The 26,983-nt window shown below is 38.0% G+C and overlaps 2 protein-coding genes across 2 annotated transcripts in view; one reads left to right on the forward strand and one right to left on the reverse strand.

The window, feature by feature from the left end:
• The window catches only part of arl15a (ADP-ribosylation factor-like 15a), a 190,828-nt gene extending 168,581 nt beyond the window's left edge, over positions 1-22,247 (reverse strand). Inside the window, exon 1 of the mRNA XM_084414330.1 lies at positions 22,180-22,247. Coding sequence (XP_084270456.1) covers positions 22,180-22,233 — 54 coding nt within the window. The 5' untranslated portion in view covers positions 22,234-22,247. The remainder of the gene's footprint in view (positions 1-22,179) is intronic.
• Positions 22,248-24,567: 2,320 nt separating this feature from the next.
• On the forward strand, positions 24,568-26,223 carry hspb3 (heat shock protein, alpha-crystallin-related, b3). The gene has a single exon (XM_084414331.1). The coding sequence runs from the start codon at positions 24,686-24,688 to the stop codon at positions 25,136-25,138; it is 453 nt and encodes a 150-aa protein (XP_084270457.1). The 5' UTR covers positions 24,568-24,685; the 3' UTR covers positions 25,139-26,223.
• The last annotated feature ends 760 nt before the right edge of the window (positions 26,224-26,983 follow it).

Here is a 26,983-nt window from a genome sequence, read left to right on the forward strand (position 1 = left end):
CACCTCAGACCCCAGAGGGTTAAGCTTGACAGGCCATGTCCTCAATTACTCTCATTATAAGAGTGACCAAGACAGTCTTTAAAAAAAAAAAAAATCACCTTTTGACCAAAAAAATTAAAAAAAATAAAAAATAAATGTAAAAGGGACATGAGGTTGAGTAAATGATGACAAAATAATCAGCTTTGGGTAAACAACCTATTCCTTTCAGCATGTGTTAACTGTGGATCAGAACATGGGCCTCAAAAACAGGGTCCTGTATTTCTGCTGACCCATTTGATGTCTACAGAGAATTCTACAGCCTCTGCAGAGAGAAGCAAATCATAAAAAGGCCTGTGTTGTTTGCACACCACTTTAATTTCTTGTTTGTTATTTTATTTTTCTTGATTTTTGGGACCCCTGGTCGCAAAAACAATGCTCAACCTCAACGCTTATGTAATATTAAACTCAAACCAGATTCAGGGACCCCACTGCCAAGCCCACCCATTTCAAGCTGAAAATCATGCCTTTCCCTCAGCATTAAGACACATTCAGACACATATTCAGACAGAGTTTGGATGAAGAATAGGAACAGCTGTGTTCAGTGCATGGTTCAAACAGGAGATTTTTCAAATCTGCATATGTATGAAATTCATAAAACACTCAGGAAGTATTAGGTCTAGCCTAATTTAATAATTTCTTGATCTGCACTGACCTGAAGAAACAGTTGGCTGTATAGCAGCAGGGCCATTCTGCCACTTATTTGTCACCTTTAACACATACAACCAATAAAACTCTGAGGAGTACATACATAAATGAGTTTATATGAATGCTGGAGGGATAAAACATAAATGATATAGCTGTACTATCCTGTTGGAGGCAATTAGTAGTGTAGCCTAGGGCTGCACGATATTGGGAAACCATGACATTGCGATATTTTATTTTTCTGCGATATATATTGCGATATGAAATGAAATCCAATCTAATTTTTTTCTTACAAACAAATATGGGGTAAGCACACTTACATTCTCATTTTAAATGATTTAAACATCAGAGTATTATTTAAATTAGAGTAAACGATTTGTTTGTAACTTTAGGATATGGTTTGAATTGTTAACATTAGTTAATGTATCTAATAACTAACATGAACTTACCATGAGCAATACTTTTGTTACTGTATTTATTAATCTTTGTTTATCTTAGTTTATATAAATACAGCTGTTCATTGTTTGGTAATGTTACTTCACAGTGCATTAACTATGTTAACACATACTGTACAACTTTTGATTTCAATAAGGCTATAGCCTAAATGTTGAAATTAACAATGTTGTAGAAGTGCAGTTTACTAATAGTAAATGTTAACTAATGTAGTTAAATAGTTTAATACATAGAACATTATTGTAAAGTGTTACAGATTTTTTTATACACCAATTCAGACGTCTCGTGAGTTGTGTTGGACAGGTCAGTTGTTTAAACCATTCATTAAATTGAATCGGTTCAAAGGAATCATTAGTTCGCGAATCGGACATGTAGTCTTAGGCACGCGTTGTGTAATTATCTCAGCAGTTTAGGATATCGCACAAGATTTGTCAACACAGAAAACTTTTCATCACTGGATTTTTTGATTAATATGCGCGACTCAGCGCGAGGGAGAGAGAGCAAGACAGCGCTCGTGTTGTTTGAAGACGATGAAGGTGAGTGCGCGCGCGCAGCCGGGGCTCTCTCGCTCTCGCTCTGCTCGTTCTTATATGCGCCCTGTTAAACTGACAGGACTTAAAAACTCATGCAAATGATAAACTTTCACTCTATGATGGTTAAGATGAGCAATTAATCCGCGAATCAAATGCGTCAATGGCCGGGGAGCAGCTGGCCCATACGGTTAATGAATCACGGATTAACTACGACGGCCTACATCGCACATCCTGCGATGTGACTATCGTGGATTCGCACATCGCGATATCGATGCTTAAACGACACATCGTGCAGCCCTAGTGTAGCCCAAAGTGTTCATAAACTGAAGCAATTTTAGCTGACGTTCAGTCGCTGAGGATAAAATGTCTAATAAATTACTAAATGTAAATGTTGCTTGTGTTTAAAAGCAGATATTCAGTGTTGTTATTGTTAATTAAAAATAAAACTTAAAAATTGTTTTCATCATTAAACAAAGCTGAAAGCTGATATAAGCATATATATATATATATATATATATATATATATATATATATATATATATAGTGGGGAGAACAAGTATTTGATACACTGCCGATTTAGCAGGTTTTCCCACTTACAAAGCATGTAGAAGTCTGTAATTTTTATCATAGGTACTCTTCAACTGTGAGTGACGGAATCTAAAACAAAAATCCAGAAAATCACATTGTATGATTTTTAAGTAATTAAGGCGAGACACTACAGGTGAATAGGGTAAACATTTTAAATAATAGAAATCACAATGAAACTTCCTCAGTTGATTACTTACACAGGTATATAAAAAAAATGTATTACAAGTTTTAGAAATTTGTTTAATTATGCAAATTAGGCATTATCTCATAAAATATGCACGATTTTGCATATATTTTCAGTAGATAGATCTGAACATATGATAAAGCCAGGTGCAAAATTCTTTTTTCATTTTGTTTACACACAAAACGAAAAAAAAATTCTAAGGGATTTCAGGATATATGCTTTATACCTAGGAAATCAAAATATACTGCCCATAGCCTTAAAAAAATCGATTTTCACCATATTTTTTTGATTAAAATGTCACATAAATAAGGCCAGGAATGATTTATTAACAAATCCCTCTGAAAATGTCTTCAGAATACTGCTAAGTGTATAACTGGAAAGTTTGGTGTACATAGGTGCTACATAGGCTGAGATGTTTGTACTGGAGAATGACAAAAAAACTCATTTTGAGAAAACGGCAGTTAAAGATTTAAATAGCTCTAAATGAGATCTTGTAGTTAGCTTTAAATCCCCCTTTGGACATTCACGATTGGTTACTGATAGAAAGGAAATGACCATATTTGGGTTACATAGCGTTGTGCAGGAGACTCTGAGCTTTACAATGATACCGGTCATGACAGACTTCAGTAAACAGACGGAACTCGGCATGTCGCGTTGGAATGCTAACTTCTTGGTAAATTTGGGAGAAACTTACTGCCGCAAGTAAACAAAATGTAATAAAATAAACGATTTTTGTTTTAGATTCCGTCTCTCACAGTTGAAGAGTAAAATGCGCCAGCGCGCGCTGTATCACTTCACTAAAGTGCAAAAGACATACGAGAATGCAACGTCGTAAATTAGTAGGTTAAGAAATAAAAGTAAAATACCAATAAATTACGTTATTGGTACGTCATGTGTGTTGCTATTTATCAGGAGCAGTTTCCATGTTTCTTTACCAGTTCTTCTAAGTATTGTGTATCACCATGGTAACCTAATTGTTGTTTGTTTCCATAACAAAATGCCACTTGCTGGTTATTTTGTATATTTTTATATGACTGTGGTGGCTCATACCAAGATTGTATTAACAAAAACTAGTTTGGGACTGCTATTTAATAGCTTAATTTCTAAGTGCCTACTGTTTATCAGTATTTGTCATATTCTTACAATGTTTTTTTTTGTATGTTAAGTAAAGGGGGACAGAACTTGTGTCAACAATTTTTGTGTAAACAAATGTATTATAATTATTTAATAAATTTAATTAAATAAATAGGCTTATATAATTCCTAAAAAGGTGGGTCTTGGCTTGATGACCATGGGGGAAATGTGGGTCCCATGGCCAAACTATTCAAAACATCATTCAATGTTGTGATAATCGTAATTAATAATCGCAATTACAATTTCAAGGGAATAATCGACAATTATCATTTTTGTCATAATCGTTCAGTCCTACTTTATTCAAATAAAATGTGAATGCATTTGACATTAAAGGGGACATATCATGCTAAATCCACTTTTTTAGCCCTTAAATGCATTTTGTTGTATATTTGGAGTGTTTAGAAGTACAGAAAAGTTGAAATTATTCTCTTCAGGTGCTTCGTTGATATCTTTATATTCTGTTTTGGTCATATTTTTCAACCTGTTCCGATTTTTCTGTTATCTATGACGTTTTTTGAACTATTACGTCACAGTATTTGCAGCGGAACTGCCAAATAAGGACATTGACTTCCGGCCCAACACTTCGAGCAATCCGCCATTTTTATTTCTTGCTGCAATTTTGCTGCACAAACTACCGGTAAGGGTAAGGGGCGTGACGTTTCCGAACAACGTGCACTTGGCGGTTAGCGAATCACAACACACTGGGCCAGCTAACCAATCTGAGCCCATTGTGTATTTTTGAGGGGGGGGGCTTCATAGAACCCGGAAATCATCCGACCGTTTTTTACAAGGAGGAACAGAGCAGTGTAGAATAATGGTTAAATATGTGAAAAATAATGCAAATTTTTTAAAACGAAGCATGAACACATGTTACAGTGCACCCCACAAACACAATCAAGCCTTCGAAAAAAGGTGTTTTACCACCCCTTTAACGGCATTTATGAGCCTTGGTATCCTGGTTTTGCTGTGTCTTGGTTTTTTTATTCTCTGCCTGTTCAATTTGATTTCTCTGTTTGCCTCAGTCCTGAACTCTGTTATTGTTTGCTTGTGTATGACCTTGGCCCGTTTTTGGACTTCGATTGGGGATTACCCTTTCAATAAACAATGCGTTTGGATCCTCAAAACTTAGCGTGACCGAGCAGTTCATGATAATAAGCAAGGTGAGGGAGTATTTTGAAAGCCTACACAAAACTTGTCCGTTTTCTTCTATGTCATGTCAAACTAGTATAACAACTAGATGTACCGCATGGCGGTACAAAATATGACCGCCGCTCAGGCCTGCACTGCACTGGCTTTCCACAAAAATAAATGACGTGGAGCAATTTGGCTGTATTGCGTGTTAATGTTTTCACCTAAAAAAAGTAGTAGTATGTGCATGTCTGTCTGTATGTATGTGTGTGTATGTGTGTGTGTTTGTGTGTGCGCATGTGTGTTTGTGTGTGTGTGTCTGTGCATGTGGATTTGTATGTGTGTGTATGGGTGTGTATGGGTGTGTGTCTGTGCATGTGGATGTCAGTGTGTGTGCATGCTTGCGTTTGTTTGTATTCCTGCATGTGTGTGTGTGACAGTATCATCCTAAACCAGCAACCCTTCGCTCAACAGCACCATCTACAGGCCGATGAGTGTACAGTCACTAAATGTGCACATAAATGAATTTATTTTATACCCCCCCATGGATGAAATTCTACGAAACTTAGCATACCCCCAGAGGATGTCAAGTTAATCATACACATGAAATATGGTGCAGTTCTGAACATCTCCACTGAAGATAGGGGCGATTAAAGCAGAATAATATTGCATTTTCATTTTTTATGGGAGGGGCGCAAATCACAAATGAGTGATTATGGGCTAGGTTGATGTGGGCCCTGAAGACCAACATACCATAAAAATTTCTTCATCCTCGGTTTCACGGTTCAAGTAGTTATTTAGGAAAAACTGCATTTTTTGGGTTTGGGGGGGCCCAGCGCGGGGGGGGAGTGGCCCCCGGGGACCAAACGAAATTTTTCCGTAAAAGTCTAGTGGGGCTACATGCCCACCAAATTTCATGTTCCCCGGTGTTTCGGTGTCCCTGGTATCGTTGAAGGAAAATTCAGTAGATTGACGGGAAAAAAAAACTAAAAAACTTTGACAATCGATTATGGGCTAGGTTGATGTGGGCCCTTAAGACCAACATACTTTGCAAATTTCTTCATCCTCGGTGCCACGGTTCAGGTAGTTATTTAGGAAAAACTGCATTTTTTGGGTTTGGGGGGGGCCCAGCGCGGTGGGGGAGTGGCCCCCGGGGACCAAACGAAATTTTTCCGTAAAAGTCTAGTGGGGCTACATGCTCACCAAATTTCATGTTCCCCGGTGTTTCGGTGTCCCTGGTATCGTTGACGGAAAATTCAGTAGATTGACCAAAAAAAAAAAAAAAAAAAACTTTGACAATCCCTATATGACCGCTTTCGCTAGCTACGCTAGCGGCGGTCATAATTAAGCTTGCTTTATAGGCTTATTATGCTACCAGTTATGACGGACAATACGGTATGAAATTTTATGTCAGATACTGATATTTTATAAGGAGAAATATTATAAATGAAAGTTACTTTATGGGTGCTATATCAACATCCTAATGAAGAAAATACAGTTAAATAATGTATAGTTGTCAATACACGTTAAGGTTTTCCTGCAATTTTTGCCGCTTATGTTACAGATACTTTCATACATGAGGTCTGCGTTCAAACCTTGACTCGCAAGTGGTTGCTGTGATTACGAACAATAATACATTAACGAGCTGACTTATGTGGACTAACTTGTATTTATTAATAGGCTATTAGGTTTGAACTTATTGGTCCTGCGATTTATTGAACTTATTGGTCCATAAAAAAACTTTAATGTTAGGTGCTATTAATCACGATTAATTACAGAAAAATGTGCAATTAGGATTAATTACAGAAAAATGTGCAATTAGTTAATTTGATTTATTTTTGTAACATTAACAACACATTATCAGCTATTTGTAGTCAAGCTAAAGGCTAATCCTCTTCTTCTTCTGAATCAATTTCTGGTTTAAACATATATGACTGAATTAAACTAATATTTCCACTTGCCATTGTGTAGCGTTTACAACTAGATCAGGTAGTGCGAGCTGGTGTGATTTGAGTGGCTGTGGGGACCAATATTCCCTCTAAGCTGCCCACGTGCATGGTCGTGCACTTCTGATGTCTCAACCGCGCAGACACGAAATGTGTGGGGAAATCCATTTGATTGTAATCTAAAAGAGAAATAATTGCAGTGCTCTGGTCAACCACTATAGAGTTAGAACCTTCCAGTCTCTCTCTTGAAGTGACTTAAACTACAATTCATCGACTGGCCGCTAGAGACAGGGTCCAAAAGAGAGTCAATCCCATAGACCCCCCATGTTAATATGCCCCACTTTACAGCAGAAATAAATGTTTACAGCCTGGTACAAAAAGTGGTTTTGGTCTATATAGCTCATTTTGCCCTTCATGGCAACTTCATGTGAATTTTTTTTTTCCCGTTTAAATTATATTAAGCCTTAAAGTTCTGCATAATTAAGGGCGTGGTCACTTGAGTGACAGGTGGATAGGATGTTGGGATAACTATAAAATAATTCATGTTCACATTTATTTAAAAAATATTCAGCTATTAGATCTGTTTAAATGCTTCAGTTTGTTATATATATAAATCAATCATATAATAATATGATTATATTATTACATTAATATACATAATAATATTAAAACAAATTGAAGCATTTAAACTGATATTATAATATTATATCAGTTTAAATACTTGAATTAGTTTTAATTTCATATTATATTATATAACCACTTTTTGTGTGAACGTGCGCCATACAGGTCTGGTATTATTTATTTATTTATTTTTCGCTCAGGTAGCTAAAATATCCGCCCAATAGAGAAAAGTTTTGCTCAGCAAGAAAAACAATTAGAGTGAACATTGGTGGGGAGTAATTGCATATTCATAGTCCCATATATACTATATGAAGCAAGGGTAGAGTTAGTTACATTCAAGCTATTTCAAGGCATGAAGAAATTATTTTCATCGAATTGCTTAAATTCCTCCATCATCACATGTCATCCTTGCATCCAAGTAAAAAAAAAAAAAGATGTGAGGAAAGGACACAAGAATGTGCAATGCCAGAAATTAGAAAAACCAATGGCAGGCAATTAACAGAAAAAAGAAAGACAAAGCAATGCAAAACTTCACATTAAAAGTCTATATGATAAAACAGATACACTTACCCTTAGTGGTCAATAAAAGACAGGAACATGTTTTAGAAAAAAACATTTGATAAACCTGCTTAAGCCCCTAATAAATCTAATAGTCTTTTGAGGATTTTAGTCCTTGTGTGTTAGAAATGTATAGTGCACTTATAAAAGCTGACGAAATTTACTTTGAGCAGATATATGCATTTACAAATATATAGTTTTTCTTTTCCAGGAAAATGGACTTGGACTAAAATGTTTGACTAAAAATTGTAATAATTATATTTAACAATCTTTCGCCTCAGACCCTCATTTCATAACAAAACCTAAATAAAAGTTGGATAATAACAGGGATTGCAAATCATCTGTGTTGAAATGAGCAGAAACGATTGCAGTGCATGATATTTTTGGGTCATAGTTAATGAAATGGCACCATCAAGTGGTTCAACCTCAAGTATTTGGGGCTCTTTATAATAGACATTTTGAATCAATCACAGTTGAGCAATATTGGGGCTGCTGGCATTAGGTATTATGCCTATATTATTTGAATTGTTTTATACTGTGATTAAATCCAGATTCAAGGTTCAGTGATGCTGAGAATACTAACATAAAACTTACAGGAAGCTCTCTACAATATAAGCATGTTTGTACTCTTAAAGGGGTGGTTGATTATGATTTCCCTTTTCTAATTTTAGTTAGTGTGTAATGTTGCTGTTTGAGCATAAACAACATCTGCAAAGTTACAACCATCAAAGTTCAAAGCAAAGGAAGATATTTGCTTTTAAAGGAGTCGTTTTTTTAAGGACTACAACAAACAGCTGGTAGGGACTACATTAGAGGTCTTCACGGGTCCAAAAATTCGTGCCCGAACCCGAAAGAGACCCGTAATGTGCTAAACCGAACCGACCCGGACCCGTCTATTATTTCAAAAGCTGGACCCGGACCCGTGCAGATCCGAGAAATGCCTAACCGGACCCGACCTGGACCCGTCTATTATTTGAAAGCTGGACCCGAAACCGCCGGGAAGACACAGACCCGACTGGACCCGATTGTCATATATTCCACCTTAAACTGCTATTACAAGTCAATAAACCTGTTGCGAAAAATACAACTTTTTGTCTTACCTAATTTAAGGAGCCATGGAAGCGTAGTAGTCTCCTCTCCCTTCCTTGTAACGTTAACGTTACCTGACTGGCTGTGATCTGGTCCCTCACTGAAACTCTGCTGGTTGCCATAGAAACATGACACGCGCTTGAGACTGCACATGCACGCTAGCTGGATCAACCTAAAATATGCTTTTTAACGCAATTTATTTTGAGTGTCCTAATTTTACAAGTTGCAAGTTACAAAAAAACACAAGCAGTGTCTAATCACGGCCGGGTTTTCTCCGAGTCTGATCTAATGACTCCGATCGCACGGGTATTACACACAATGTTAAACAGACCCGGGACCCGAAGTAATAAATTCGGACCCGACCCGGACCCGGCTGATAATTTAAAATATAGACCCGAACCCGTACGGGTCCCGGGTCGGGTCCCGGGTCGACGGGTCTCGGGTTCACTGTGAAGACCTCTAGACTACATGACATTCCTCCAGGGTTAGTGACATCACTAACCCTAAAATTTACAAAAAAATCCCGCCCCCTGGAACACGCAGTCCATGTTGAGAAGAGGAACAGTTGTTGTAGTAGAGCACATTTGTGAGTCTGCTCAAGCTGTTGTATCCATCTTTTCACATGCAATACAGTACGTAACACAAATGCAATAGCATGTCACTCATCTTACAACAGTTCCCACACGAGCGATTTTATAGATTATCATAACAGAATATGCTAATCAAAGACTTAAAGATAGTTAAGTTAGTTAGATAGTGATAGTCTCCACATCAGCTACATAAATTCATCAACTAACCATTCAGAAACGTCCTGTTGCATTCTACATGTCACTTCTTCTTAAGTCTCTCAATCATTGTCCGACTACAGTTTAAACATAAAAGGCAGAACGGTTTCTGACATTTTAGTGCTTGTCTGTGTGAGGTCATTTGGAGCTGCTAATACACACTCAAGCTCTTGAAACTCTGCCCTCTGTGCTGGGAGCAGCAGCTCATTTGCATTTAAAGGGACACACGAAATTACGCGTTTTTACTGACCCTCAAAAAGGGATGATTTTAACAAGCTGTAAAAATATATATATGTGGGGTATTTTGAGCTAAAACTTCACATACACACTGGGAACAACAGAGACTTATTTTACATATTGCAAAAAGAGGCGTTACACCACCCTTTTAAGCATCAGAAATTTTACAAGCATATTGTTCAATGGTTAAAGCAGGCATGAAAACAGGTCAGGGGTAAAAAAGGTGAGAAGGATGCAGCAGCCAAAAATATATATAAATATTTTTATAACTCATCCGTTTAAATTTAGAGATGCACCGATTACAATTTTCTAGGCCGATTCCGATTTCCGATTTTTCATTGAGTTTGACCTGCCGATACCGATTTTAGCCGATTCCGATTAAATTTTTTTCTAACCACTTTACAGCACACACAAATATTTATTTTCGATATTTTCTTTAACCCTTTCACGCGTAAGTTTAAAATATTCTAACTGACACCCCCACCCCCCCCCCCCCCCAGAGTGAGTTTTTTCAAGGCGAACGTTCCCTTTAATGTTTCCATGGCGACGCATCACGCGATACACCACAGCCACAATAATACTGTATGACAGATGTGTCGCTTTTATTTCGCTTTTCTTTTTTTATTCAAAATATTCACAAACTTGCTTACCATGTCATCAACTAGCCTATCTGATATTCCGATTCTCAAATACGTGTAAGTGAGTGTGTTTGGTCGTTTAAAAACCTTTATAAATAATCTTGATCTATAATATGAGATGGGCGCCGCAATGTTGTCCTGTCAGTCGGATTTACAGCACGTGAATTCATCAGTTTCTCCCGAAATAAATGCAAGAAAGTGGCCGGTGAACTGAGAAGAATAGAGTAAACTTTATAGTTACTTCCACTATGTTTGTCTGATATGAATAAAACATGTCGGCAAATTATATTTGAATAGATTGTTATTGCTGCTTCCACAGACATCAGTGTGTATTTTACAAACTCCAAATGTATTGTTTTACTCGTGCTTATGTGTATTTAAATATCTGAAACCTAAAATAAACATTATGAGGTTGAAAACACTGCTTAAACTGCTTAATGGTAGTTGTGATCTATGACAGCGCTGAACGCGTCCGACTCTGGCTCAGCGCCAGCCAACGCGCGAAAGCACAGTTTGAATCTGGCAGTTATGCGACGTCACTGAACATTCTAAATGTAGCACCGTAAGTTACTCTCAGGGGCACAGAAATAAAAATCCCATATGAGACCGTACCTCTCAAAAGGTTAATCATGCGGCACCCGAGTGCATTTGACCGGCATAAAATCGGCATATGTCAGACTGACCGGCCGGTCGCCGGTCATGACCGATCACGTGAAAATCGGCCAATTCCGGTCACCAGCCGATCAATCGGTGCATCTCTATTTAAATTATATTAAGCCTTGAAGTTCTGCATAATTAAGGGCATGGCCACTTGAGTGACAGGTGGATTGCCGATGATGTCACAGCTAGCCGTTTGTCTGCTGTTAGCCATCACTTCCCCTCAGCAAATTCCAGCTGCTGAACTTGCCATCTCTGCCGTGTTTGTGCTTTTTTCGGGATTATTTCATATAATTTAATACACCCATTACTTCGCCCACGCCTTTGGATTCCGTCGTTATCGTTGAATATCGTTCAAGAGAACAACCAGCGCTGTATTTCAGTTGGTTTCCTCTGTGAACATGCACTAATGGATGTCTGACAATTTCGTTGCTTTTTGGAGTTTTCAGATTTAAAAACGTCTGTAGATATAGAGGCTACACTCGTTCTGCGGTACCGTTGCTCTCACGGAACAGATAGACTAAAATATGCTTATGTACCCGTCAGATGAAATCCTGCAGGTGTCGGTGCTTTCTCCGTCCATGAAATAAATGCACATCCTTGAATGAGAGCGGATTTCTAGCGCATTTACTTTAACTTCATAGGTAATAGAGGCCGACCGATTTATCAGTCTGCCGATTTTATCAGCCGATATGAGCCCGTTGCAGATATTTCGGTATCGGCGTATATGACGCAGATATGCTGCCGATATGATTTTTTTTTCTTTTTTTTACAGAGCATATAATGTGGATAAAATGCTTGTAAATTGTGTAACTACGTAGTTTGTCCAGCAGAGCGCACTCCATTGTTTACTAATGGCGACCCATGTCACTGTAGTGACACCAGTCAACCCTTTCACTTCAGTAAAATGAGGTCTCTACTTCAGATACGGTGTAAGATGCGCACACATTAGCTTCAACTCCACTGACAAGGTATGAAACATGGCTAGCTAGCTAATGTAGCAAACGAGTATGATAAGCTCGTTGTGAGAGTAAAAGACGGGGACATTATTTACTGTATAGCATTGCGTCTCACCAGGTGACAACAGAGCGTTAAATCACCATTCAACACACCGCACTGGTACTGGTAAACAACTTACGTTAGGACACCGCTTGTCTGCTGCTGCCTGAACAAGACACCGGACGCGAGCGGCACGATGCGTCAAAAGACATTTGAACCCATTAAAATCAGTGATGTGGTCTACACTGGATGCGGCGTGGCGCGAGCGACAAATCTCCGACAGTAAACTGATGCCTCGTTCTGCTTTGTAACAGGCGCTTTTTCGCATCTAGAGTAAACAGCTGTTGCGAGGCGAGCAACAACGGCCGTGTCTGGTGTAGACACAGTGTTAAAGCTCATTCTGCCTATAACGCTACGTTACAACATCAATCAATATTCCAATAATTTATTATATAATTATAACACTTTATATAGGGCCACTGTGCAGTCGCAGACTTGGTACTATCAGTAGTAGGCCTGTCACGATAACAAATTTTGCTGGACGATAAATTGTCCAAGAAATTATCGCGATAAACGATAATATTGTCGTTCTGAGACCATTTTCATTTAATATAATTATAATGGCATAATAATGCAGGTACACCTTTTCAACGATCTATAAACTTTTATTTCTAAAGAATATTAAACATTGAAAACGGAAAACATTTTAAATATCCAAAAAAATGAACAAAACAACCAAAAACAATAAAAGCAATGGACTCAGTGTCTGTTAACAAAATAAATGTCTGTTAATAAATAAAATGGATGTAAACAAAATTGCACTTCAAAAAAATATTAAACATTAGGCTTTAGACATTAGGCATAAATAGTGATACATTCCATAACAGGCAAAACTGACAGTTAGGACCTTTGTAAAAAAAAAAAAAAAAAAAAAAAGCCTCAACAAGCCATATCGCACAATTTTGCACTGTTACTCCTGTTACTTTGTCCTCCTGTTACTTTGTCAAGTGATTGTGTACTGTCGGGAAGACGGAGACGCGCTTTATTGCGTGTATGCTACACACTGAAAATACTTGGTTAGGATTAGGGGTGAGGAGTGCGTGCGTATTACACGCCATAAAGAGCGTATCATATGCACGCAAAAACTATTTTTGGCGTATAAATGGCACGAGAAATAACATTCGTGGTATAGATACGCATTTTCATGTGATTTCATGTTGCTGTCGCAACTCACGTTCTAGCGTCTTCTCTCTCTCCCGGCAGTCGCCGCAAACAGTCCCGCCGGCGCTTTCCCACACAAAGACCATGTGACTGACAAGCGCCGCGGCGCCGCCTCCCCACACAAAGACCATGCAACTGACAAGAGAGTGGTCATCCAGTCTCTTTGGTAGAGAGAGAGAGACGAGGAAAACAAACAAGCATGCAAATGGTATTATCGCGGCCGGAAAAATTAGAGCTCATTTTTTTTTATCGTGCGATTAATTGACTTATCGACTATCGCGACAGGCCTAATCAGTAGCATATAGCATTAGCTCCCAAGCCTGAGCTAACTCGATCACGTCGAGCTAGGTGGGCGTGGTTTCATATAGCCAGACTCCTCAGCTCCACTCACGCCCCGCCTCTTTGCCCATTTTCTGTTATCCGGGAGTGACGCGAGGCCAAGATGGCGACGGCCGGCTCTGCCCACTTTATGCTTCAAAAATGCTCTTCAGAAACCTACGGGTGACGTCACGGACACTAGTACGTCCATATTTTTTTACAGTCTATGGTCTGAACAGACAAGGGAAAAGGTCATTTTAGTATAGAAGAGGTAAAAAAAGAGAGCGATAGAGATAGTCTGTGAATATAGAACACCTGGAATATGAGTGATATATCTCTGCAGTGGCTAGCTGGCCTAAATTTCTCAAAAAACAAAGATCATCTTAATTACTTTCCTAAAGGACTGGGGCTTATATTCTGCATTTTGAAAATATTTTATCAACTGAGATACGTTGCCAGATTAGGGTAAGAAAAAAGGATTATCCACAGTACTGACAATGAGTGGTATCACAAGGTAACTGGGCCCCCTGTATTGCATTTTGCACATTCCGGGGTGACAGGTGGGGGGGTGGATGGGCTAGTAGCAATCTTGTTCCCAGACCTTAGGGAAGATCCTTATAGGCCCTCCTGGCCTTTGGACCCCTGTACACTAGGGATGCACTAAAATGAAAATTCAGGGAAACCGGCACGGACACACTAGACAAAACTAGACAAGATAGAATAGAAACATGAGGGCTATTTACACACCAAGACTAATGACTAACAAGCAACACCTTTAAACAATCAAGACAGTCAACAAATAAGAAATGACACATAAGACTAGAGAAGCAAAAGACATAATTACCTGATGGCAAATACATGACAAACAGGAAATATGACTTTGAGAATTTCAAAATAATAGACATGAAACAAAACCCAAAACTAAATGTGACAATTATTACAAACTAAAATAACTTTTCTATTTATACAATGTAAAAACGTAATTTATTCCTGTGATGGCAAAGCGGCACGGGCACCGACATGGACATACCGGCACAGACACCGGCACAGACATGGACACTGGCACGGACACACCAGCATGGACACTGGCACAGACATGAACACATCGGCACGGACACCGACACCAGCACGAGCACACCGGAACGGGTACACCGACACGGACATTGGCACCGGCACGGACAGGGACCAGATGCCACTGATGAGTCCTGCTGACTTAAACATTCACATGAGTCTCTCTGTACATGAACATGGTAAAATGAAAAAGACAGGTATGTTGAACAGGAACTGTTTCAGGAATGGCACAAAGTCTCTGTTTAGATCATCGTGCTCAATAATATGCCTTTTTGTCCTTTGTAATGTATCTTTGGATTATGTTGTGTTGTAAATAAATCCAAACAATCAAAAAGCCATTATTTTAATCTCTCATTCTTTGTTCAAGTTCCCTCAGTCCCACCTGATAGGGCCATTAGGGGAGGGTACCCAGCAAACACAGAACGTTGGCACAACGTTCCCAACCTTCTAACAACGTTTTAACAACATGGCCAAAAGGTTGCTATAACTACGTTGTGTGGTGAAGGTTGTTACAGCGTTGTCATAATGTTGACATTGAACCACCGTTCAGGGCCATTGCTTAAGGTTGTGCCTAAGGTGTCTGGACAACCACTGGACGACATATGTACTCGTCACTGCCTTGAAGTGCGAATCAGCCTTTTAAATTTCAACCGACCGTTGGGCCGTCTCATTCTTCATCGAGCAAGGATATGTGAGTATTGGGTTTAATTTACCTCAGCTAAATTAGATTAGATTAGGTAATTATTCAAACACAACCTACAACTTCCTTGTGTAATGTGACATTTATTTGTTCTGTCTAACTGAAGGGAAAGAATAACTTTAGCTGATAATTCATGGAGTTTGCAATCTTGTGTAAATTACAGTACCAGTGCTAACGTTAGCTATATTTCTTTTAGTATTCAGATATCCTTTAATCCTTACCGTTAGGAAAAAGGTCTTCTGAAAATCTTCTGGTCAGGTATGACAAATATTTAAATTGTATGCCAAAAGTTATGAGCATACATGAGCCTGAAGGGGAGTATGCTAATGTCCACTTTTAGTTTCCTTTTCCTCTCTCCTTTTTCTCACATAGGTGTCCCTGAGGTTTTTCCAGTTTTTTTGCGTCTTCAACTAAACACAGTGCGTTTTGTAATGTCACTAAACATTACACACGAAGTAACAAGTTAAAATCATTCAACTAGAAACTGTAGACATCACACAAAGAATGTATAGTATACTAAAAGCAGCCCTAAATAGTCTCACTACATTTTGTTACATGTTCAAAGTAAACACAGTCTCTGTCTCTATCTTTGACGATAATAGTGTTAGCTTTCTATCCCAAATGTAGTTTAGCCTGCTAGTCTACACAGCACAGGACTATACAACGACTAAAGCTATTACACAACACACTCACAGTCGCGATAACCGAGTTGGTTGGCAATGCTACGCCACACATTGTCTTTCAAATCGTTGTCCTTGTAGTGTGATTGGCTGAAGCCTTTTCTGTCGCCGCAAAAGTAAAAAAAAAAAAATATCGACATTGAAGCGGAAAAAATAAAAGTCGTTTTTTTGCCGCAACACATTCGCATTCGGTGTGGAAGCACTCATTACGTCAAAATCGCATCCAGTGTGAAAGGACCTTTACTCTTCAAAGTGTGCACTTGCAGGTGTTGATTATAATTAATTTACTGTTAGGCCCATAAATAATAATAAGGATAAACAATATTTAAAAAGTATGTAATTATCTAACATCTGACTAATTAAAAATTAACCACAAAACTTAACATGCTAAATGAGGGATCTCTATATCTAGCATAAAAAAAAAAAAGTATTGTAGTCTCGCAGTTGCTGAATGTCGTGCAACAATGTTGCTACAGCCCTGTTGCGTCTTACAATTCTACGTTGTTACAATGTTGCAAGCACGTAGATAGCAGAAATGCAACGTGCCACAGACGTTGCCACAACGTAAATATGTTTGCTGGGTATTTGTCTTCCCAGGTGTGAAACATCAATATTCATGGTGATTCACGCCCTTCCCGCCCGCATATAGCTTTCTTACACAAAATAAATGTTACAAATTTTACATCTTACAAATTTTAAATCAATATATTGTTTTGTGTGAATGAGTGGGAAGGATGATTTTCACATAGTTTTGAAGCAAAATTTCTAGACTACATGATACAATTGTATGTCTTGTGAACAAATAATCAGTATGGGTTTTATGGCCTTATTTCAGTGACTACATTTTTTTGTTTTTTCACAAACCACACATTTAACGTCATTTTCTCAAAACTACAAACTTTTACATATATGCAGCTCACATATTATTGTAGCAGAGTTAGTGCTGAATACAGTGTAATCAGACTTTAGCCATGAAAGTGTTACAAGTAACAGAAATAAGCACAAATGTCAGAGCATGTCAGAACACTTCCAGGGCCCAGAAAACACCTCAGACCCCAGAGGGTTAAAACGGCTGATTCATTCAGGAACGAAGCATGTGTTGCTTGGAGACGCACAACCGTTTTGCTGTGGCTTAGTTTGGAACTATTTTTGTTGGCGAAATAGAGAAAACAAACTTACATTATAAATTGTAATTCACAATATTAACTTCTTGTTTATTGATCTGTATAAAATTAATATAACTTGTGCAAAAAAGAGCTTGTGTGCTTAACTATACCATATTATAGAAGACAAAAGCTCATGCAGGGGCATTGCCCCTATATCTGGAATTTTAGGGGCATTATAACTGCATTATAGTGTTTTTGTTTGTTTTTTGCAAAGTGAGTGACATACTCTATAATGTCAGCTCGCAGCCTCGCATATCATTAAAAAAAAACAATTATTATCATAGACGATACAGCTCTAATATTTACACATGCACACACAAATCGACTTTCTCCTGCCGCAGTCTGCTGTACTTTCTGCATGTCTTGATTGGCGGATGTCTCGTCCAATCAGCGGTCAGTATTCCATTCGCCACGTATACCTACCTTTTCCATTTTGTCTGACTTGTCGTTGTGTTTTCTGACTTGCTATTTTGAGATTTGTCATTGTGTTTTCTGATTTGTTACTTTGTTTTTGGAATTGTTATTGTGTTTTCTAACTTGTTAATTTGTTTTTAGTCTTTCCATTGCATTTATACATTTTTTTTGTTTTGTTTTCGTAATTGTGGTTTGTTTTGTACTTCTCGGCCACTTTACTTTAAGGACAAGCGGCAGCATGTTTACTAAGACCGCACTCATCTAATATACACGCATATGACACACACCCGATTTTCTCTCAAATCTTTGCTTTCACTTTAGACATAAGCAACTGTGTTTATGTAAACCTTGTGTGTGTTTGATAGTATTAACCTGATAAGACTCGAAAGATAACTTAGTCCAGTAATCAGGCGCTGTTTGACAGGTTTTTAAGTGCATGTGCGCTTCGGGTGTAGCCTACGAGCTCAGAAAAGCACATGTTAGAACAGCACATCAGCACGCAAATGAAATATTTAACCGGCAAAGCTTTAAAGCACATGCAAATAATGAACTTTTGTGAATTGCAGTATCCCGTGAGTGTAACTCTACCTCTGCGTTAACATGTGATGTGTGAATGTACGTCACGTTGAGTATGTTGGGACGGAGGCGCCATAACTGAACTGATAGAATGCACTGTAGCAGCACGGTACTACGATATTTCCACAAAAGTAGATCGTGGAGACATTTTAATCGTCCACGATCAAAAATCGTGATATCGCACACCCCTACTTGAACTTTACTTAAGTATACTTAATAAAATGAACTTGAAGTATACTTATTTTTCGTAAGGGTTACCATCCTGAAATATACTGCCTAATAATCACTACTGTGTCTTTTTGAACAATCTGAGCCAAACATTTCCGAAAAACATTCTTCAGCGAACCTACTGAATGCAAACTTAGTTACTGTCAGTCAAACTATTGGCACAAAGACCACCTGAATTAGAACAAACAGGCAGTTAACACACATCTCATTGGTATTCTGTACAGGAAAACTGTGCTCCTAATAACAATGAACAAAGGTTTACCATCTCATGAACACCAGAAAAATGCAAAAGCAGTAGAGTTCTATCATTAACAGTTTTGTGTAAATAAGTACATGTCAGACTGACATTAGAACAGAGTAAACACGCATGCAGTCGCATGCAAACGCACGTAGAGTATACGGAAAACTGAGAATGAGGGAGGGTGGGGCTTTTAGAGCGAGAGACCGGACAACCGTTAGCCACGTGCCACAATTTTAGACCACAACTAAAATAGAAGGCATGTGATTTTCCCCTCCATTGCCACCTCAATGAAGGTCCTACAGAAAACTAATGAGACGCAATAAGACCTTCACCCGCACAGCCTGTGCACCACATTCACACTGGGCCACACACCTGTTGCCTTCAATTTCTTATTGTGCTGACTCCGCTGAACATGAAAGATTTACAATATATAACACATCTAAACACATATTAAAACAAACCAACTGATAGGATATTGACTAAAATCTACAATATACACTACCTGTCAAAAGGTATTTTTTAGAAGTCAACGTCAGGGTTTCCCATACATTCATTAATTTGTGGCGGCCCGCCACAATATCAACGCTGACCGCCATGGATTGATTCAGATTTGTTAACTATTTAATATGGGTAAAAGTGTATTTTATTGTAGAGCTGCGCGCTGCTTGCTCCCTCTCTCTCTCACAAACTGACAACGGAGGCGCGACTAGCCCCTCTTCTTCGAGCACGATCTGAATCAAAACATGAGCATGCGTTAGTTAGAGGACGGATTGTTGCTGGTGCTTAATGCTAATTCCCCCAGCGAAGATTCCAGAATCAATCCGGAGTTGAATGGTTAGTAATGAACACTGTTGCTCAACGTAACTCTGAGAAGTTAGTCTATGTTAAGCGCTGTCGCGTTTCCATTACAGATTTGCGCAAAACTTTTGCGATTTTTTTTTTCTTTTTTTCTAAATATCGATAAACAACTATTGCGAAATGACGGCGTTTCCATTAACCGATGTTATGCGACGTAACGTAATTTTTTTCCTCTCGCGATCAGTCATTCCAAAAATCATGGCAACGGACGTTGGTAGGTTTATATATATCACAGCCACCAGACTAGACATTATATTATTATTATCTCCAGGTTCAGGTTGGTGTGTGTTGGTTTTTGTCCACCTCAATCTCCAGGTTTGTTTGTGTGTGTGTGTGTGTGTGTCTGAGTCTGAGTGTTTCCACCTCCAGGTCCAGTTTGGTGTGTGTGTGAGCCTGTGTGTGTCTGAGTCTGTGTTTGAGTGTGTGTGTGTGTGTGTGTGAGTGTGTGTCTGTGTTTGAATCTGTGTGTGTGAGTCTTTTTGAATGTGTGAGTGTGTGTGAGCCTGTGTTTGAGTGTGTCAGTAAGTTTGTGAGTTTGTGTGTGTGTGTGTGTGTGTGTGTGTGTGTGTGTGTGTGTGTGTGTGTGTGAGCCTGTGTGTGTCTGAGTCTGTGTTTGTGTGTGTGTGAGTGTGTGTCTGTGTTTGAATCTGTGTGTGTGAGTCTTTTTGAATGTGTGAGTGTGTGTGAGCCTGTGTTTGAGTGTGTGAGCCTGTGTTTGAGTGTGTCAGTAAGTTTGTGAGTTTGTTTGTGTGTGTGTGTGTGTGTGTGTGTGTGTGTGTGTGTGTGTGTGTGTGTGTGTGTGTGTCCATCTCCAGGTCCAGGTTGGTGTGAGTGTGTCCATCTCCAGGTTTGTGTGTGTGTGTGAGCAAAATTTGCAACAAGAAGTCTGTGATATAAAGTGTAGCAATGGCATAGCAATGTAGCAATAGCAATGTCTTTAAGTTATCTGACACAAAGTGTTGGCAATGGAAATGTGTACTTGTCACTAAAAATATATGATATATTTATGATACATATATATGATATATTTAACTTAACAACCCCCTGTCCCCCCCGGTCCCCCCGGTCCCCAAACACCACACCACTGCAAATAGAATCTAATTCTGTGGGAAACACTGAACGTTTATATTGAACAAGGAAGGACACACTGAATTGATAAAAAATTACAGAAAAAAACATTCAAAATGTTACATAAGATTTCTATTTCAAATAAATGTCGTTCTTTTGAACTTTTTATTTTTCAAAGAATCCTAAGGAAAAAAAAACGCAAATCAGCAATTCAGCATATTAGAATGATTTCTAAAGGACACTGAAGACTGGAGTAATGATGCTGAAAATTCAGCTTTGCCATCACAGGAATAAATTCGAATTTAAAATACATATATTGTAATAATATTTTACAATATTAGTGTTTTACTATATTTTTGATCCAATAAATGCAGCCTTGGTGGACATAAAAGACTTATTTCAAAAACATGAAAACATTTTACTGAATACAACCAGGTTCAGACTACACGATATCAGCCCAATTTTGGCACGATCCGCTTGACGTAGGGTGATGTGGTGTTTTGTAAATGACAAACAAGAATCAATCATTTAATCTTGTATAGCGCTGGTGTTATAGTGGATGACAGCCAACACCATGTCCGCAACGCTTCACAAGGTCACGACAGAAAGAATGGCATGTTTAAAAAAAATTCGGTCCTCCACGACGGTTCCGTCACAAATGTGAAGTTGACCAATAGGAGAACAGAGGCTCTGCCACACACAGCTTTCAAACATGGCGAAACGAGAGAGGCAATTATATTGGTGCTGCTAGGTGGAATTATGCAATGGAGGAAAGGTTTGTGGAACTATGGCAACAATAATCCTACCTATATGATGTTTCCTCAAGGGACTTAATCCAACAAAAGTTATTTTTACATTTCTAATATTGAAACAAAACAGCATATCTCAATAGTAACTGTTAAACTGGAAGAGTAGATAAGAAAAATACCCCGAGTCATAACAAAGAACACGTTACAATAGGATTACAGCTTTGTTTGTTTTTTTCCTACTGTACAAGGTTACCCTGTGACTTCTTGCATAAAATAACAGAAGTTAACTCAAGGGTTAACTATCAAAAACACCTGCCACACTACTCTCTGGGGATGAACAGGTGCTATATTCACCACAGTTTAATCATTTTTGATTTGCTACCAGCTCATGAAAGCTGTCAGACACAGACTATGATTCCAGCTATTGTAATCATGCAGAATGCAGATCTACATGGGAGAACTATTGCAGCGTTCAGATTGTGTATTTTGTTCAGAATGCCACCTGTAGCTTCAGGTGGCCTGTAAGATATTATAACAGAACATAATTCCACCAAAATAAGTTTGGACAAACATCCAAATACCTAAAATCATAGAAAATGCACCAACATGTCCATGCATAAAATGTTCGGCAAAATATGGAGACGTGTGCTTGGCTTACCGTATAAAAGCCAATCCTACACAGGGCTATTGAGAGCTGAATGTGTTCTGACATCGTCCCCAGCAACAGCGTTACCCCAGACAACAAACAAGCCAAGCCAGAGTAACTGAACGAGGCCAGGAGAAGGACGGCTTTGAAGAGGGAACACAGAAAGACACTATACGAAGACAGAGATTCAATGGTCCTTCTTCAAATGAAAGGATGGAGAAAAGAGGAATCAGTTCTGTTCATTCCCATTCATAAATAAACATAAACTAGAGGTGGGTGAATACTCAGGAAGTGAGAGAGCGAGTGAGAGAGAGAGAGAGAGAGAGAGAGAGAGAGAGAGAGACAACAACTAAAGGGGATTAGTAGAGCGCAGTCTCAAGAGATTATCAGCTCAGTGACTCGTACTGCAAAATAAAACTGCTAATTGGATTAGTTACTTTTACACACCTACACACAATGAATTATAGAGAAAAAGAATCATTAAAAAATTATTACATCTCCAACCTTGAAAAAAGCAGACAAACAGGTAAATTATGACATTATATATTTTGAGGAGTTATGTAATAATGTAAAGAAAGTGTTAATGATCATAACAACGATAATAGTGATGATTGTGTACTCTCAGTGAGAGAAAAACTCAGGATTGTGGGAAGCTGATAATATTATCAAAGCATGCCACTGGAGTGCCTAAGTAATTAAATTATGGTCTCAAATGGTCATCGTGTAAACAAATTCGAAATCGAACCGAAATTGTTGATTGTAAATAAGCTAATGCATATTCTAAAAATATAAATTCAAATAATGTATCTAGGACTCTTCATAGAGAAGATAAAATACCTATAAACCATTTAGCATTTTGCCTCATCCCTTTTCTTAAAAATTGTTTAAAGGCTGAAATGTGAGGTTTATTATTTTAGTCATTTATTTGAACATGAAGTACATACAGTACCGTTTGTTTTTGTTTTTTATGATTACTTTTTTTCAGCAAGGACACATTCAATTGATCAAAAGAGGCAGTAAAGACATTTACAGTGTTACAAGACATTTTTGTTTCAAATAAATGGTGTTCTTTTGAACTCTCTATTTATTAAAGAACCCTGGAAAAAAATGATCATGGTAAGGCAGGCAGCAAAACTTTTCAACATTAATACTAAAAAAGATTTTTTTTAAACACCAAATTCAGTATTAGAATGATTTCTGAAGGATCATGTGACACTGAAGACTGGAGTAATGATGCTGAAAATTCAACTTTGCCAAATTGCCATCACAGGAATAAATTACTTCTTTACCTAACCCAAGTCTCTGAGACCCTGACACCTTGCACTTCTGGAGACTCCAGGTAGGTTGCAGTTCTGGAAAATGGTGGCGCTAGAGACTAAAGGGTTCCTGATGGTTTCACACTTAATTCTTCACCTTAATTCCTAATTCTTTTGCAGTTAACGTGTCTTTTCTTCTCCACCTGTAGGCCTATCTGTCTGACCCTGCTGACCTAATGAGTATGTCACTGTCCAATGGTCATGCCTTAACTGCAATTTCTAGTTTGCATTAGTATTGCATTCTTCTCATGGGCATTTAATAATTTTTGACTTTTCAGTCTGAGTTAAATCTCTTTTTTGGCTTATGTTATCTGTAAAAGAAAACTTGCCTAATAAATCGCACACCTGAATATAAGGCGTTTTTCATGTCCAGCCTTCATGAACAATTATATATATCACTTATAAATGATTGAATACAAAGTTAATTGTAGTTATTACGATTAATGTGGTTTGGAATTGGTCAAATATACCTGGAAAAAAAATATGATCAGAAAATCAACTTGCCTAATAATTCTGCGCGCACTGTATACATAAACATATATGTACTCCTAATAAATATCCACAAGGTGGCAGTATTGGTTCGTTATTCACATCTGTCTGTAAACTGTCATACCTCAGAAGAAAAACTAAGGTACATGCATATTTATTTAACAGGAGTTTTGTGTTTGCTCCTACTTAGTGTAGCATTTATGTATCCTTTAGAATATATTTGAAAATGTATTTTATTCCTGTGATGGAAAAGTTGAGCTTCAGCATTATTACTGAGTGACAGTCTCAAGTGTCACATGATCCTTCAGAAATTATTAAATTTTGATGATTTGGTGCTCAAGAAACAGTTCTTATCATTATTAATGTTGAAACCAGATTTCATAGAAAGTTCAAAACAGCGTACAGTATTTGAAACAAATCTTTTGTAACAATGGAAGTCTTTATTGTCACTGTACGGTCACAAAAAAGTCCCCAAACATTTCAACAGTAGTGTGTGTAACAACACATTATGTCATGCTTGTTGAGTACAAGCTTCCTACATACTGATGTGAACATATCAGTTCTCTCTGCCTATTCTAAAATGGTCCGCCCCATCCCATGCCCAGAAACCTAAGCAGAGGACTGTCTTTTTATAGCTTTGGTTGGTTCTAACGGCATCGCGCTACTTCACATTCACTACACAAAAAGCCAAGGTAACCTCTGCACCCAGTGTCATGGCAAGAGAGGGGATCACTATTTCCCACTGGATATCAAGCCCTGTGCGCTACCAGGAGCACTTCAAAACAAGGAATCTCAATGAATGTACTGAAGATCACCGACTATTTGCCCTGCCGGGACCTGAATGTCTGCCGGTTAAAATGGACACTGAGGGGAGTCAAGCAGACAGTGGGGACGAGGACTCAGGAGAGCCAGTGTTTCAAATCCTGCTGGACGTGACTCAATTTAAACCAGAAGACATCCTCATACAAGTCTTTGAGGGGTGGCTGTTAATCAGAGGTCGGCATGGGGTGAGGATGGACGAGCATGGGTTTGTGTCGAGGAGTTTCACTAGACAGTATCAGCTGCCTGACCGTCAGCTCCAGGCGGGGGACCTCAAAGCCATGCTGTGTCATGATGGGATACTAGTGGTGGAGACCAAGGACCGATGGTGGCCAGCATGTGATTAGGAAAATGCAATGACTTAACATCATTCATCATGACATGATCAAACATAGGCTGTGTTAGTAGAAGGTTTTTGTTGTTTTATATGAGTTAGCCTACATTATAAAGCAATCACATCGATTGCTGTTATATGACAGTATTGCTTTGTTCTGCATGTCTGCAGACATTTAACAACCTTCAGCTTGATTGCCTGCCTAATGCTTAGCTGCTTACCATCAAAAATGTATTTTCTAATAAATAAAACAAGCCTTTCATATACATTTCTCAAAAAAAATCTTGTAACCAAGAGTAATTAAACTACAACATCTACTGCAAACTATGACATCAACTACAATAACAGTCCCCTTGCAGGAATGTGATTAAGCTTAACTGACTCATTACGCCATTAATGCAAACACGCTTGTCAGCATTCCACTATCATAATGTGTCGAACTGTTTTGAGAAAAATTGGTCAAAACCTGTTAAGCTCACAAATAGTCATTGGCGGATATCATATCACATTATAATACTGTAAAAACTGTATACACTCTTAAATTACAGTAAATGCGTCATGTCTGTGTCATATTGTATTTTAATCGTAGCACCGGTATAAATGAATGTAGATGGAGAAAGCGTCTGATTGTACATCTACATATCAATGTCCGAATTGTGAACTAATCTTTCTTTTGAATCGGATCTTTCAATGAATCGGTTGAACCTGTTCCCAACACAAACCGGCCTCTGACTGAATCATCGACGTCGAGAAGCTCTTTCGGCTAAGACCTTTTTGTAATAAGCGGAGAACCAATGATAGCACAATTGTAGCAAGAATTTCGGTTAGTTCTAAGCATAAACATTATTTTACGTTCTGTCTCCAGCGTTCATCGGGCTTTTTAACGGTTACCGATTAGAAGGAAATACAACTTTCACTTTAAAAGAGAGTGCACTGATTAAAAATAAAATTCCAATGGCATGAAACGAGTCGCAACTTAATTTATCATAAAAAGACGCATTCTCACTTGAAGAAGGATAACTAATGTTTGATAAATAAAATTATTTACCTTAACACCGAATTCTTGAAGACTCTGCAACGGTCGCCAGTCTGACTCTGAACGGCTGCATTCCCTACACACGAGGGGGCGGGAAATTAAACAGGAAGTGGCGTAATTAGAATGTTTACCGGGAAAAGTATTTAGTTAAAAAAAAAAATAATAATATTTAGTTAAAAAAATAAATAAAATTGGTTTCATGGAAAAAAAAAGTATATATATATAGGAATGAGATAATTATGATATTAACCCCAATAAATAACTCAGGAACAGATTTAAAACGGACTGTTCCTATTTTAAATAGGAGAATTTGACTAATGGAGTAAGGTATTGATCTAATATCTGAATAGAATAAATGTTAACAGTATTTTTCCCAAGTACATTTGATCAATTCCAAACCTAATCTTTCTTAATAACTACCATACATTTTGCAAATAATCATTTATAAGTGATATTTAATTGTTAATGACGACACCTTTATTCAGGTGTGCATAATTATTACGCAGGTTTTCTTTGACAGATAAAATGGGCAAAAAAAAAGAAGAGATTTATACTGAAAAGTCATTAAATGCCCATGAGAAGGATGAAATTACAACATTAAACTGACCGACCATTGGACAAGAAATGCTGATTGGGTCAACAGGGTCCAGCCCTTGTTAATTTTTAAATATCACTTGATTATATGCCTACAGTACAAGTCAAAAGTTTAGAAACTTTACTATTCTTAATGTTTTTGAAAGAAGTCCCTTCTGCTCATCAAGGCTGTATTTATTTGATCAAAAATACAGAAAAAAAAAACAGTAATATTGTGAAATATAATTA

This window comes from Rutilus rutilus, assembly GCF_951802725.1.
Source record: "Rutilus rutilus genome assembly, chromosome: 7".
Taxonomy (NCBI): Eukaryota; Metazoa; Chordata; class Actinopteri; order Cypriniformes; family Leuciscidae; genus Rutilus; species Rutilus rutilus.

Coding starts and splice junctions, on each gene's coding strand:
- hspb3 (XM_084414331.1), top strand. CDS start 24,686: ATGGCAAGAGAGGGGATCACTATTTCCCACTGGATATCAAGCCCTGTG.